This window comes from Emydura macquarii, unplaced genomic scaffold (genome assembly GCF_026122565.2).
Source record: "Emydura macquarii macquarii isolate MOO-44397 ecotype Brisbane River unplaced genomic scaffold, CSIRO-AGI_Emac_v2 contig_1043, whole genome shotgun sequence".
NCBI classification, from domain to species: Eukaryota; Metazoa; Chordata; order Testudines; family Chelidae; genus Emydura; species Emydura macquarii.
The window spans coordinates 9,822,509-9,837,057 of NW_027131180.1; the positions used below are offsets into that span (position 1 = coordinate 9,822,509).

At 40.3% G+C, this 14,549-nt stretch overlaps 1 protein-coding gene across 1 annotated transcript in view; it reads right to left on the bottom strand.

Moving 5' to 3' along the window:
• LOC137150973 (cilia- and flagella-associated protein 47-like) overlaps positions 1 to 14,549 on the bottom strand; it is a 286,880-nt gene that overhangs the window by 17,172 nt on the left and 255,159 nt on the right. Inside the window, exon 18 of the mRNA XM_067545102.1 lies at positions 11,287 to 11,448. Within this exon, the coding sequence (XP_067401203.1) occupies positions 11,287 to 11,448 (162 nt within the window). The remainder of the gene's footprint in view (positions 1 to 11,286; positions 11,449 to 14,549) is intronic.

Genomic DNA, 14,549 nt, shown 5'->3' on the forward strand with positions numbered 1-14,549 from the left:
ATATTTTATACATTAAATCCATCATTTAAAAAACTGTGTTAAATAAATGATACCTGTATAGAGTGACTCTTACTCCACTGACACTATGGTGATGGGGCTTTATAAGAGATTTTTTTGCTATTACAGATAATGCAGGATTTGCTGTCTAACAAGTTTCAGGCTAAAACAGAGGCTTTTGAGGAAATCCTGTCTAATTTTCAGCAAGGAGGATGGTCAGGCTGTACAAAAGATGAGTAAAATTCCCTTTATCCTGTTCCAAATTGCAGGACATCTCTCACAGAGAGATGTCTCTTTAGGAACAGCTCATCTTTAAATTAATGTTAACATAGTAAAAATTGGATTCATTTTTCCCATCCCAAAATTCTCCTTTCTTTTTTTGTTATTGATGACAACTCCACTATCCTGCCTGTCATCTAGGCTCATAACCTGGGGGTCATCATCTGGTCCACATTCTCTTCTTACATCCTGTTGGTGTCCAAATCTTGCAGTTTCTTCTTCCACAATGCTTTAATGATCTGACCCTTCCTCTGTCATGACAACCACAGCTTTTTTTCTGGACCCTGATCATCTCTCTTCTTCATTACTGCAACCTCCTTCCCCTCCTCCAGATGTAGGTTTCGACGACAACCTCATCGCCTCCTCCAGCCCATCCTAAGTGTGGTTGCCAACATTTTCCATCATGACGTCTTCCCCCTTTGCTGGCTCTCTCTCCATCAGAAAGTTTTAAAATTTGTTATCTTTGCCTTTAAGGTCCTGCATAAAAATTCCCCACCCTACCTACCTGAGCTGGTCTCTTATCACACTTGCTGCCTTTGCCTTCTCCAAATATGTCAGTCTTGATGTCTCATATGTCATTTCTACCACAACTATCTCTGGGAAACTGAGAGCATTAAGAAGGGATTTAAATAGGAGATGGTGTAATCTTGGCAGACCAGAAAGGGAATGCCATTCTATGCGGAGGGGCAAATGTGAAAAAAAAAATTTACAAATGAAAAGAGATGGAAAATGAGATAAAACATACAATAGCTTTTGGATTTTTAAGAAATAAAAATTATCTAACCTTTGAATAGCTAAAGAAGTAAGAGGAAACAGTTGAACAACTAGAGATTGGGAATATCATTATTGTCTCCACTTCCTTCCCTCATAGACTCATAGACAGTAAGGTCAGAAGGGACCATTATGATCATCTAGTCTGACTTACTGCACAATGCAGGCCACAGAATTTCACTCACCCACTCCTGTAATAGACCCCTAACTTAAGGCTGAGTTATTGATGTTCTCAAATAAAGATGTAAAAAGACTTTGAACTATGCCCCATGCTACAGAGGAAGGCAAAAAAACCTCAGGGCCTATGCCAATCTGTCCTGGGGGAAAATTCCTTCCCAAACCCAAATATGGTGATCAGTTAAACCCTGAGCATGTGGGCAAGACTAACCAGCCAGACACCCAGAAAGAATTCTCTGTAGTAGCTCAGAACCCTCCCAATCTAACATCCCATCACAGGCCTTTGGGCATATTTACCGCTAGTAGTCAAAGATCAGTCAATTGCCAAATTAGGCCGTCCCATCATACCATCCCCTCCATAAATTTATTAAGCTCAGTCTCCTCCCCCACCAAAAAACTGGAACACAATGATATAGTACAGCACTATAAGTATCCTGATTAAGGAGACTACATCTTAGTTTGTGAAACTGAAGAAACATTAGATGAACGATTCCTTTTTGAGATGTTGTTAACATCTGTATTCATGGGTTGCCATTCCCAGGAACAACTTTGATTTGTGCAACTAGCTCTTAAAAAGAAAATGTCTCATCCATAATTCAGTTACTTAATATTTTATATTGGATCCTTCCTTTGTGGAAACGTCCCATATTTCCTGGGTAAATGGCATGCTACATGTTAAGGAATCCACATAGAATTTATGGAGGCTATGCTATGTTGTTAAAGAGAAGGTTACACACCCTGTGCAGTAAATGAAGTTCTTCGAGATGTGTGTCCCTGTGGGTGCTGCACTTCAGGTGTTGGTGCATCCCAGCGCCATCAATCAGAGATCTTTAGCAGCAGTTCCTGTCCTGTTCGCGCATGCACAGTGGTTGTCACGAGGCGCTGTTGGCGCTTCAACCACCACGTGCATGACCCAACCCCTTCAGTTCCTCTTCTACCAGAGAGTCCCTAAACAAACTCCAAAGAAGAGGGGATGAAGAGGGGTAATGGAGCACCCACAGGGAGGACACATCTCAAAGAACCTCAGTTACTGCACAGAGTGAGTAACCTTTTCTTCTTTGAATGCTGTCCCTGTGGGTGCTCCAGTTCAGGCTACTGTAAGATCAATGCCCCATTGTGGATGGGAGGGGGAACTTTGGAATGGTTCAAGTAACCAATGTTAACACTGTAGAGCTTACCAGTGAGTCAGTATCTGAGCTCTGTGTGATTGCACAATGTTTTATAAGTGTATGTTCAGAAGCCCAGATTGTAGCTCTACAAATGTCTGTAAGTGGCACATTGTTCAGGAAGACAATGGAAGTCACCATTGACCTGGTGGAGTGGAATCTGATCACCAATGGTGGTTTTATTTTGTTTTGCTTGTACCATAGGTGGACGCAGTTAGAGATTCATTTGGAAAGTCTTTTTGCAGATATTGTGAAGCCCTTGGATCATTCTGTCGTAGAGATGAATAGTCTTGCGGATTTACAGAAAGGCTTGGTTCTGTCTAGATAGAATGTCATTGCTCTTCTGATATCTGATGTGTGCCACCTGGCCGCCTATTCATTCCCCATGTGGTTTGGGGTAGAATGTATGGAGATGGATTGGTTTATATGAAAGGATGATGTTACTTTTGGTAGAAATTTAGGGTGAGGCCTCAGTGTGATTTTATCCCTAAAGAATAGGATATATGGAGGGTGAGCCATGAGGTCTCCTATTTCACCTACCCGTCTTGGCGATGTGATAGTGACTAAGAACAGTACTTTCATCAATAGGTGTAATAGTGAGAATGTAGCCTACTGTTTGAACAGGGGTCCTGTGAGAGTTTTTAATACCAAGTTTAAGTTCCATGTTAGTGTGGTATCATGGACTTTCAGGTATATATTCTGTAAACCAGTGAGGAAACGTTTGGTAATGGAATGTGTAAATAATATCTCTTCGATTTTGTGATGGAACACATTGATGACTGCAAGATGTACCCTGATGGAGCTCAAGAACAGTCCTTAGGTTTTTCGTTCCAGTATGTAGTCCAGAACTAGCGGAAGGGGTGCCAAAAGTGCATTAGTGTATTTGTTTTGGCACCAGATTTAGAATCGCTTCCATTTCTGAAGGTGAATTTTACACGTGGTTTGTTTCCTGCTATTAAGTAATACCTCTTTCATTTGTTCTGAACAGTTTACTTCATCATGATGGAACCATATAGGAACCAGGCCTTCAGGTGAAGTCTGTCCAGAGTGGGATGGAGAATCCGACCATCATTCTATGAGAGGAGATCCCTCTGGAGGGGGAGCTGTCATGGGGCGCAGACAATCATTCTCATCAGCTAAGCATACCAGGTTTGTCTGGGCCATGTTGGGGCTATCAGTATTACTCTGGCCCTGTCGTGTAGTATCATGTGTATTATTCTTAATGGTAATGGGATTGCACATAATAATGTTATATAATAATATTATAATGTTATATTATAATATTAAAATAATATTAATATTATAGTAATATAACAATGTTGCTTCCTATTTGAGGAGGCAGGCATCCTCTAGGAAATGGGGTCCCAATCCCAATCTCAAGCAAAATTGTGGACATTTCTGATTTTTCACTCTAGTGAATATGTCTGTTGATGGGAATTCCCATTGTTGGAATATTGATTTCAGGACTGTATTGTCTATTTCCCATTCATGATCTTGAAAGAACTGTCTGCTCAGTATGTCAGCTGTCATGTTCTGACAGCCTGGGAGGTATGAGGCTGAGATTGTTATGTTGTAATTTATGCAACAATTCCACAGTCTCATTGCTTCCGAACACAATGAATGGGATCGGGCTCCACCCTGTCGATTTAAATAGAACATACATGAGATGTTGTCAGTCATTACATGTACTGTTTCGTTCATTATCTGTGGAAGAAAATGTAGACATGCATTGTGGACTGCCCATAGTTCGAGCAGGTTGATGTGTAGTCATGTTTCTGTGGGAGACCACTGTCCCTGAATGGTGTGTTGTTGCATGTAAAGCATCCGTAGTAATCATTACTGATGCTTGTTCTTGTTGGAAAGGTATTCCTGAACATACATTTTCTGGTTTTGTCCATCAGTGTAGTGATGACTTGACTTTGTCGGGTATTATGAGGCATCTGTTGAGGCTGAGTTTGTTTTGCATGTGAACTAAACACAGCCATCTTTGTAGGCAACTCATGTGCAGACGTGCATGTTTTACCATTAAAGTAGTAGCCGCCATATATCCTAATAGCTGTCGGCAGATACATGTTGTTATATATGGCCTGTCTATCACTAGTGAGGTAAGATTTGTCAGTATTTGAAATCTCTGAAGCAGTAGTGATGCTTTGTCCCTGATGGCGTCAAGGTGTGCTCCTATGAATTCCAGTCATTGAGTTGGAGATAGGGTTGACTTCTTTTTGTTTATATGCAACCCAAGGCTTTGAAAGAGGTTGATGGTATTGTCTATTGCTTCTGATTGAGTGGGATTTCTCAACAGGCAGTCGTTGAGATATGGGAATATTATTATTTCCTGTTTGCTTAGGTGTGCTGCTGCTACTGCAAGGGTTTTGAAGAAGACTCACGGCACTGTGGAGAGTTCAAATGATAGTACTGTGTATTGGTAATGTTCTTTTCCAACTGTGAAACGAAGGAATTGTCTGTGAGATGGATGTATCATGATGTAGAAATATACATTCTGTAGGTCGAGCGCTGTGAACCAGTCCCCTTTTTCCAGTGCTGGAATTATCATTGCTATGACCATCTTGAATCTTTGGATTCAGGCAGACCCATCCTGGCTTACAGACAGCCCCCCAACCTGAAGCAAATACTCACCAGCAACCATACACCCTACAAGAAGTCTACTCCAAGAACCTATCCCTGCAACAAACCCCGTTGCCAGCTCTGCCCATACATCGACTCTAGTGACAGCATCACTGGTCCTAACTACATCAGCCACACCATAAGGGGCTCATTCACTAATGTTATATATGCCATCGTGCCAGCAATGCCTCTCTGCCATGTACATTGGCCAAACTGTACTATCACTATGCAAAAGGATAAATGGACACAAATCAGACATAAAAAATAAAAACATCCATAAACCAGTCAGGGAACACTTCAATCTCCCAGGACACTCTTTCTCTGATCTCAAAGTTGCTATACTTCTACAAAAAAACTTCAAAAACAGACTCCAAAGAGAAACTGCTGAGTTAGAAATTATCTGCAAACTTGACACATTCAAACTGGGTTTAAACAGGGATTTGGAATGGCTATCTCATTACAAGAAGTAATTTGCTCTAATTACCCATTCTCACCTCCTACTCAGTGGTTGTCATTAGGCCTCAAGTACCCGGATTTTATCCACCTACCCCATTGTTGTCTATGCCTTTGGATATGTATATGTTGCCTCCTATATATGTTGCCAATATTTGCTATATCATTTCTACCAACTGCATCTGAGGAAGTGAGCTGAAGCCCACGAAAGCTTATGCCTGCTGAAATTAAATTTTAAAGTGCTACAGAATTCTTTTTGTTTTTGCTGTATACAGACTAACACGATGACTACTCTGGATTTCTTGGTAATGACACGGTGTTTTTCTTCTAATAAGTTATAAAGAAGCAAACAGTTGTTTATTTTAAAGTGCCCAAAACTGTGCCAGGCAGCTCACAGAGGACATGAAGAGACACAGCCCCTTCCCTCAAAAGCCTACAGTATAACTAATCAACTAACTTTAACATAGCTAAAACTTTAAATATCTTAAGATGGGGCTGGCCTAGTAGCTCCATTATTTGTAGAGATCTATGTTACCATAGAAGAGCCCCAGGTTCAATACCATCCTCCCACTTCCCAGGACAGCAGGGACTTAAGAGGTATTATATTTATGAGCCTCTGTGCCTATGCCAAGGGTGGCACATGCAGACTCGGTCAAATAAAGTCATTGCTATGTGGTGTTTTCAGGAGAGGCATATGCATGAAATAAATCTTAATGTAGATTTCTATGCCACGTCAGAGCCCATTATGAATGAAGAGATATAAATGTATCTTCCAGCCTTTAAGTTTTATAATTACTGTCACAGGCTACAGTAATCAAGGTTGAATATTCATGACCAAGCCAATGTTAACAACCTGCTTAACGAATACAGAATAGCAACTAGAAAATAAATCCATAGTACCAGCAAGAGTGAGAAACCAATGCAATTTTTATTGTGTATTTCCACCTTTTTGACTTAATCCTTAGATTAGTCTATAAGTAGTAGTATATGCTAATTTGTTTTCAAATCATTCTTGATGTTAGATATTGCTAAACATAGATGTTTTAATGAATTCTGGAGACCTATGTTCTCAATAAAAAGAAATGAGAGATCCTCCTGCAATGTCTATAAAAATCCTTTTTTAGGCCCACCAAATCTATTTTACTGCTCTGAATGTATAGTGTAGTGTTAATTACGATATGGCCTTTGCAAAATATCCTTGAAATGTACACTAGTCTTCCTTAAACCTGTCAGTAAGGTAACTCTTTGTCACTTCAGCTGATGAGATGTATTCCATATTGATTGCTGCCCTTTGATATACAACAGATTTCTCCTCATAATTTACAGGGGCTGCAATCTATGTTTGAAAACCCTAGTCCTCAGGGAAAGTCATAGGAGTCTTGATCCAAATATACTTTTTTCTAGTAAGAGGAATAACCCATGTTACTTATTTAAATACATTTAACACCACAGGAAAATAATGGCTTGCAATTTGTGAACGGTACTGTATAGTTTCAACAATAGTTGAATTACTGGAAGGTAAAGCTCATTATGACATAGTTGCTGATGAGTGCTCTTAACAGAGGTCTGGTAGCTTACCAACTTCTAAGAAGCCTTATTAGATATATAAAATTCTATATACCCATGTTTTATTTGAAAATCTCAAGTTTGATGATGGGCACTTTTCAACAAAATAATAACATATTGAGAATAATAAGGTCTCCATCATTTATCATCATTGATAACATTATGTACCTGTCTGAAAGCAACTTAGGTTTAATCAATCACACTAAGGCATGTGCCTTAGACTCCAAAAGAGATTTTAACTTCACTGATGACCCTGCACTCTTGGAAATATAGCTCAGAATCTTTAAAACTCCAAAAGCAGAGTGACACAAAGCCTTGTTTCACAGTGAAATACGTGAGTTAGGGGATGAAAGGATTTTTGTGCCTCCATGTTATAAAAACAGAAGCAGATCTAGGATTTTTCACACCTTTTTTGTGAAGGTAAGATTTCCTTTTTATTTTTCTCTGTAAGGAGAGCTACATATACAAACTGATGAGTTATATCCACTATAGCAACTCCTTTTATGAACTACAACGTAAATATGGTAAATACCAAACACCACATTAATAAAATGTATGATTATAAGCTTTTTTTGGTGACCCTGCTTTAAACGTTCCAATATCAATATTAACACTGTCAACTGCACCCTCATGAAAAAATAAGAGCTGTCACCATTTGTACTTTATACATGAGAGATGCCAATTTAAAATATTCTCATTACATCTCTGGATTGATGGGAGAATTTCAAAACATTTTTACAGATTAGATTGAATGACCTCAGAATCCAGAACTCATTTTTATTTTATATATTTATATTTATTGACATATATATAAATTGATATATATATTATTGATATGCGTATTAAATGTGCACCACACCCTTTTATGGAGAGCGAGAGAGAGAATGTGTGTGCACATCTAAATGAATTAGCTTGCTGCATAATTCTGGCATGCTGCTAATTCCAGTGAAATACAGCAGTAAAGTCAGAAATATTTTTTCAAAGTTGGCAGTATAAAACAGAATCAATTTTTCCCTTCAGAGTTCTAAAAGGCATAGAAAAATGTAAAATTTTAAAAATTAGAAACAAATGACAGACTCAAAGGTAGAGCCAAAATGTACTGTACGCCATTCTTTAGGCAGCATTGAAATTAACCCTGGACAGCCTTTTGTGACCAAGAAACTCCTTTATAACAAATTAACTGCATAACCGGGGTGGGTGGACTAATAGGTGAAGTAAGAACCAACTTGAACCCAGAATCACGCAAAGCTCTGAGAATTAGATTGATATCGCTAACTAGTCCCTACTCACTGAGGAATCCTCTCCCAGTAGAGCTGGAAAATTTTTTTTTGCTGGAATGATTTTCTGACAAAAAATGCCCTTTCCATAAAATCAAAATTTTCTGCAAGAAAATCTCAGTATTGCTGAAAAATGTGGATTTTCCATCAGGAAAATGGAAATGATGGCTACTGGGCTGCCTGAAAGTGACAGAAGCTTTCCTAGAGAGCTGCTGAAGCAGAAAGACATAGTGCTCTTCCTCCCCACCTTCACTGCAGCTCCAGGAGCCATAGAGGCAGCGTCCTGCCATGTGGACTGTCCTGAGACTTGGGATCACCATCTTCCAGGGTTTGCAGCTCCAGGGCAACCCCTCACCCCATGTCAGAAGTTACAGTTCCCTGCTGTGGAACCAGTGTCTGATGTTCCAGGGTAGCCCCACTATGTGGACTGCCCCAGGCACAGGACAACCAGGGTTTCCAGACTCCCAGGTCAGCTGGCTCCTAGGACTGCCCCTCAGGAGTCATGACATTTTGAAAATATTCATTATGTTATTATTCAGAACAAAATGAACCAGAAATCCCACATTTCAGCCAGCTCTGTCTCCAGTTTCACCCTCAATTCAACTCTACCGCTTCCACAGCTGGGAAATCACTGATACGCTTCAGTACTAACTGAACATATTATACACACTTCTCTTTGGAGGGTATTGCATGGGATTTTCTTCTTTTAAGAACTGTATATCTTTGAGCCCCAACAAGTTGAACAGATCCACTTAAACTCTGAATTTATTGCCTTGTAGTACTCATGATGAGAAGTATCTTACTATATGACTAATTCCATTGGACACTGTAGTACTTTACATAGTATTAGTATGTATTAGTATTAGTAAGAATGACAGCAGGGACGTGCACGGGAATAAAAATTTGACCATTTTTGGAGGGGCACAATGTGCCCCCTGCCGGGGCCCCAGGTTAAAGGAGCTTGCTCTCTTGGCCCCGAGTCTGAAGGAGTTCTGTGTCCCTGCTGATTATTTGCGGGGCGGGGGGGCTGTGCCCCTGCTTGCCCCTCCTTTTATATGCCACCAGGTGGCAGAATTTGGTCCTATGAAAACGTTTTTGATTTAATAAATATACCAAAAAATGATTATTCCATGGGCTGGGGCTAGCAAGTCCTTATTCAGGCAAAACCTAATTAAGTCACTGAATGATTTTGTTAAGGTCTGAACTTTTGTTAAGACTTTTGTTAAGACTTTTGTCTTAACTTTTGTTAAGGTCTGAAAGATGATGCCCCATATTTCAAACTAAACTTTGATTTCGTTTTTGTATATTTTGTTTTTTAGCCTAAGACACTTGAGTAATTCAAGCATTAAATTACATCTGTGATGTATAGGTTTCTTGAATATTTTTTTAATTTTATATTGAATAAGGAAGTTGCTGTATTCTAAATTTTAGTTGCACACATTTTTTTATTTCTATATTATAAACTCGTCTTTTTCCAATTGCCTACCCCCAAGAGAAACAACAAACCAAAAACCAAGAGGTTTTTGCTGGAGGTTTGCAAAGCAGTTTCTGACATAGCTTACAGTACAGTACTGGGAGCATTTACTGAGCACTGAACGTGGAGGGGTTGGGGGCGGCTATCCTTTCCATTTTAACAAGGTTATAGTTTCTCTGACAGAGAAAAAGTTTGTATTGCATCATGACACCTTCTTTTATATAACTGTAATGATTCAGGCTTTATTATATCTTTCTCGAGAACATTAGGTCTTTTCACTACTATCAAACACCTACCAGCAGATTATAGCATTGCTCGAGCAATTGCTTCACTTTTGTTCCCAAAACAACCTATTCTACTGCAGCTGATAACTTCAGCATTGTGATGGGAGGCTTTTGCACTGTCTTGAGGAATCATCACCACTGACAGTCATCTAAAAGCTGGAACATCTATACTTCTGAGATGTACTGCTCTTTGGAAGTAAGCTCTTTTAAAAAAAATCAATAAGGGCCAAGGACAGCTTTTTATTTTGGGGATCTTACAATGACAAATTTGTAATGTATGTTAACTATCTGCTTATCTGCCAGTGTACTCAGTACACTTTCTAGACACGCAATAAAAAAGCAAATTAAAAAGGGATAAAAAGCAATCTCAAAAACATTCACACATTGATTTAAATTGTAAGCCTCATACTTTTGCTTCAAGTTCATATTTTCCAATAGTTTTAAATTATTCATAGGGAAACCACATAGCTGAATGTCACCTTCTTGCACTTTATTAGGGACTATGTGTTTTAATACTATATTGTTATGCAATTATAATAAACCCACAGAAATTATTTTAATGTCAAATTACAACTGATAATTTTCTGCAGGATGTATAAGGAGACATTACAACATGTTTATCACTAAGAAAAATGTTACTGTAAATGAAAAAAGATATGAACTTTGACAATGAATGATTTTATCAGATGAAAAAATATATTAGAAGCAGGCTATTGACTTTTCACAGAATGAAACCAAAAGGAACACAAATAGTGGAAATTAAGGAAAATAATACAGCTTTTTAAAATTGCCTTATCTTAGTTAAAATATGTGGTCACTGTTCCATCATTATTCTGTAATGTAAACATCTTAGTGGTGTACCATACAATTTTTTCCCCTATAAATTCTAATGAAAGCAAGCAATTTAGAGCCAAACCCTATAGAAATCCTAACTCATGGAACATACCCACATGTTTTTCGGTCAGGGCCAGCAATCTACCGCATGGTGTAGAATGCCTTTTCTTCCACTACCACACCCTCTGGACAGCACTTTTGTATTGCATCACTTGTATGCTGGGGCACTGGGGATAATGGATGGTGACTGATGGTGTAGTCACAAGATTTACCAGCTTCACCCTGCTCCTCTTGCCCAAACCCATCCTGACTGATGTATTTCTCTTTTGAGCATGCATCCCACCTCAAAACCTGGATATATGCTTAATCTCTGATAGCATTACCTTGTTTGACTTGTAAGCCTAAAGCCAATTACTGACTCTTTGTTTAAGCCGGCTGCTTCAATATTGATGACATCGTCTACTTCTGGCTCAGTGGCAAGTAACAGTATTGGAAACTTCCAGACACCACCTGTAGTGCACTGTACCACCAACGTTGCTGAATTCCTTAAAAATTAAGTTAAAATACCATTACAAGGAAGGCATAATGAAATATAAGGTCAATAAATCAATGCCCAGAGTGCAAAGTAAGCCTGTGTATCTGCAAAATTACAGTGCATCATAATGAAAATATAGTTGGCTCTAAATGGGAATATACATTTTTTATGCTGTATACCATATTATCAGTCTTATTTTGGAATGGAATGTCAGCTAAACAGCCTATCTTGTTTGCTGTATGTTAATTAATGCAGAGGCAAAACAGCTGTGAGGGTTGAGTCTTCTTTTATTTACACTAATGGAACTCCATATATTGCAGTGGAGTTACTACAGATTTACACTGGTGTGACAAGAATATGGGCCCCAGTCCACAGAGGGACTCAGGTGTTACCACACTTAGTGTTACAATGCTTAACTTTTGGGTGCCTAGCCAGCCAGCGGAATCCACAAACCCTAGCTAGTGGCATACCTGCAAGGGGTGCTATCCTGTCAGGGCCCATGAGGTTATGGAGACCCAACTAGATGGAGCAGCGCTCCAGCACCTCACCTGGAGTATGGGGTCACAATGCTACTCACTCACATTTGGCCCTACTGCCCCTCTGTCAGATGGAAGGGTGGCTGGATTAAATCTGAGTTAGTGGCATTGCGAGTTGGCACATGCAGCACGACTCATCTTTGGCCGGCTACCCTGCTTTCATGATAGGCACCAAGTCACAACGCCACTCATTATTCTAATTTGGTCTGTGCCATGTGAGCAAGTGGAGCGCTGGGCAGCTGAGATCAAGAGGAACTGCCCAAGCTCAGGAGCAGAACACTGAGCTGAGGGTAGAAGGTGCCGATAAGTGGCCAGGAAGGTCCTGGGGGCTGTGGGTGAAGGGCTGGAGGGTGAGTTATTGGTGGGCTATGGGGTGATTAGGGAATGTTGGGAGCTACCGGCTGAGGGGTTGGGGGCAAGTGGGAGATGTTGAAGGATGGTGGCGTGTGGGGACTATGGGGGAATAGGGGATGTTAGGGGTTATTGGGTGTCCGGATTTGGGGGGCGCGCGGGGGATGTTTGGGGCTGTGGCCAGTGAGGCTGAGGTATTGGGGGCTGTGGTGAGTGGGATGTATGTCAGGGCTGCTGCGATATGTATAGGGGCTGTCAGGATAAGTCAGGGCTGGTGGAAGATTGGTGGGGTATATGAGGGATGCGAGAGGCATCCCAGGGGTCTGTAAGTGGGGAGGGGTGGGGGGTGATGGCGCTTTGCTGAGCAGCCTCTGATCAGAATTAATCTCTTTACCCTGTTAGAATGTGTTTCTCTGAATTAGACTAAAGGTTAACTGGTGCACTCTACCTCCTAAGCAACATTTAGACAATGGAGAATCATTGTCAACCTGGTCTGATCAGCCAGTGAAAGTGTGTTTATGGAGTTGCCCAAAAGTAGGTGGAGCATACCTGTAAATCCTTCACCATATGTGGAAAGATCAAACCCTATTTAAATAGCGTGTGTGTGTGTGTGTGCATGTATCTTAGCAGTATTTAGGAGATGTTACAGATATAGGTGAGGACTAGTTTTTTATCTATGTCAGGTGACATTTCTGTAATATGGAAGCAGACATACCATAAGTGCCTGACTTAGATAGTAATGAAACACGGAGTAGATACCATGATCTCTGAAAAGTGATGAAGATGTAGTTGTTTCAATAGCTTTGGGAAGGGTTGTTTATTTTTTATTTTCTTTTGTTTTAAATTGCATTGCAGTATGGATCCATGTCCCCTCTGTCGGTCTGGGGGGTAGAATAGGCCTACTACTCCTCCTGCATGTCATAAAAGGCGACTAAAAGTGGGCTGCCCGAAGAAGGATGGTCTCTGCCAGGTTAGAAACTTGCCCAAGACACATCATATGATGAACAAATCAACCATGTCCATACCAGATTGGTCATAGCCCGGGTTAACAATGACTGTGCCATCCATCCCCCGTCAGGGTGGACGTGATAAGTATATTACTGGTGGAACTCCAACAAAGAAGATTCGTGGAAGAGATCACCATAGTCTCATGGAACGTAAGGACACTGAGGCAAATAGGGAAATTGAAAGAACTCACGTACCGAATGGAACACCTGCCACCTCCTAGGAATCTCCAATGTCAGATGGAAGAACTTTGGAGAGGCATTAACGGAAGAAGGTATGTACTCTACTACAATGGAGGCGACAAACACGTCAATGGTGTAGCATTTCTTGTGCATAAAGGTATCAAGAATTCAGTACTAGAGTGCCGCTCAATGTCCAGCAGGCTTATCTCCCTCTGTCTAAAGGCAGCACGATTCAACATCAGAGTGGTACAAATCCACACCCCTACAACAGACTATGACAATGAGCAAATTGAAGATTTTTACAATTGGCTTCAAGACATCATCAATAAGGTACACAAGAAAGATGTCCTGATTGTACAAGGAGACTGGAATGCTCAAGTGGGTATTGATGCACAGGCAGATTGGGGAAATTATTATGGCCCTTTCTGTAATGTGGTAACCAATGAGCGAGGACTGAGACTTTTGGAGTTTGCCAGTTACAACAATCTGATTCTTGCAAATACATTAGGAGCACATAAAGTGTCCAGACGATCAACGTGGCATACACCTGATGGTCTACACCACAGCCAGATCGACTACATCATGGTACAAAACTGATTTCATTCTGGGATCAACAGAGCTAAAACAAGGAGCTTCCCCAGTGCTGATATTGGAAGTGATCACGACCATGTGATGCTAAATTTTCGGCTGCGGTTAAGGAAGATCATCAGAACCAAGTTTGACTTAGATAGACTCGATGACTGAAGCATTGCAGAGTCATTCCAAGCAATGATCAGCGGAAAATTTGTCCCACTGCTTGCTCTAGAGGAAGACGTAGAAATAGTGACCAACAATTTTAATGCTGTAATGAATGATGCATCAATGGACATCCTTGGGAAACATCATAGGAAGTTAAACCTTGAGTCACAAATGAAATATTGAAAATGTGCGACATCAGAAGAGAACTTAAGAGAGATAAGAACAGCACTGAGGGAGCAGATAAATATAGAGAAATTGGCAAAAAGATCAGGAAAAGAATGAAAGTGGCCAAGGAGATA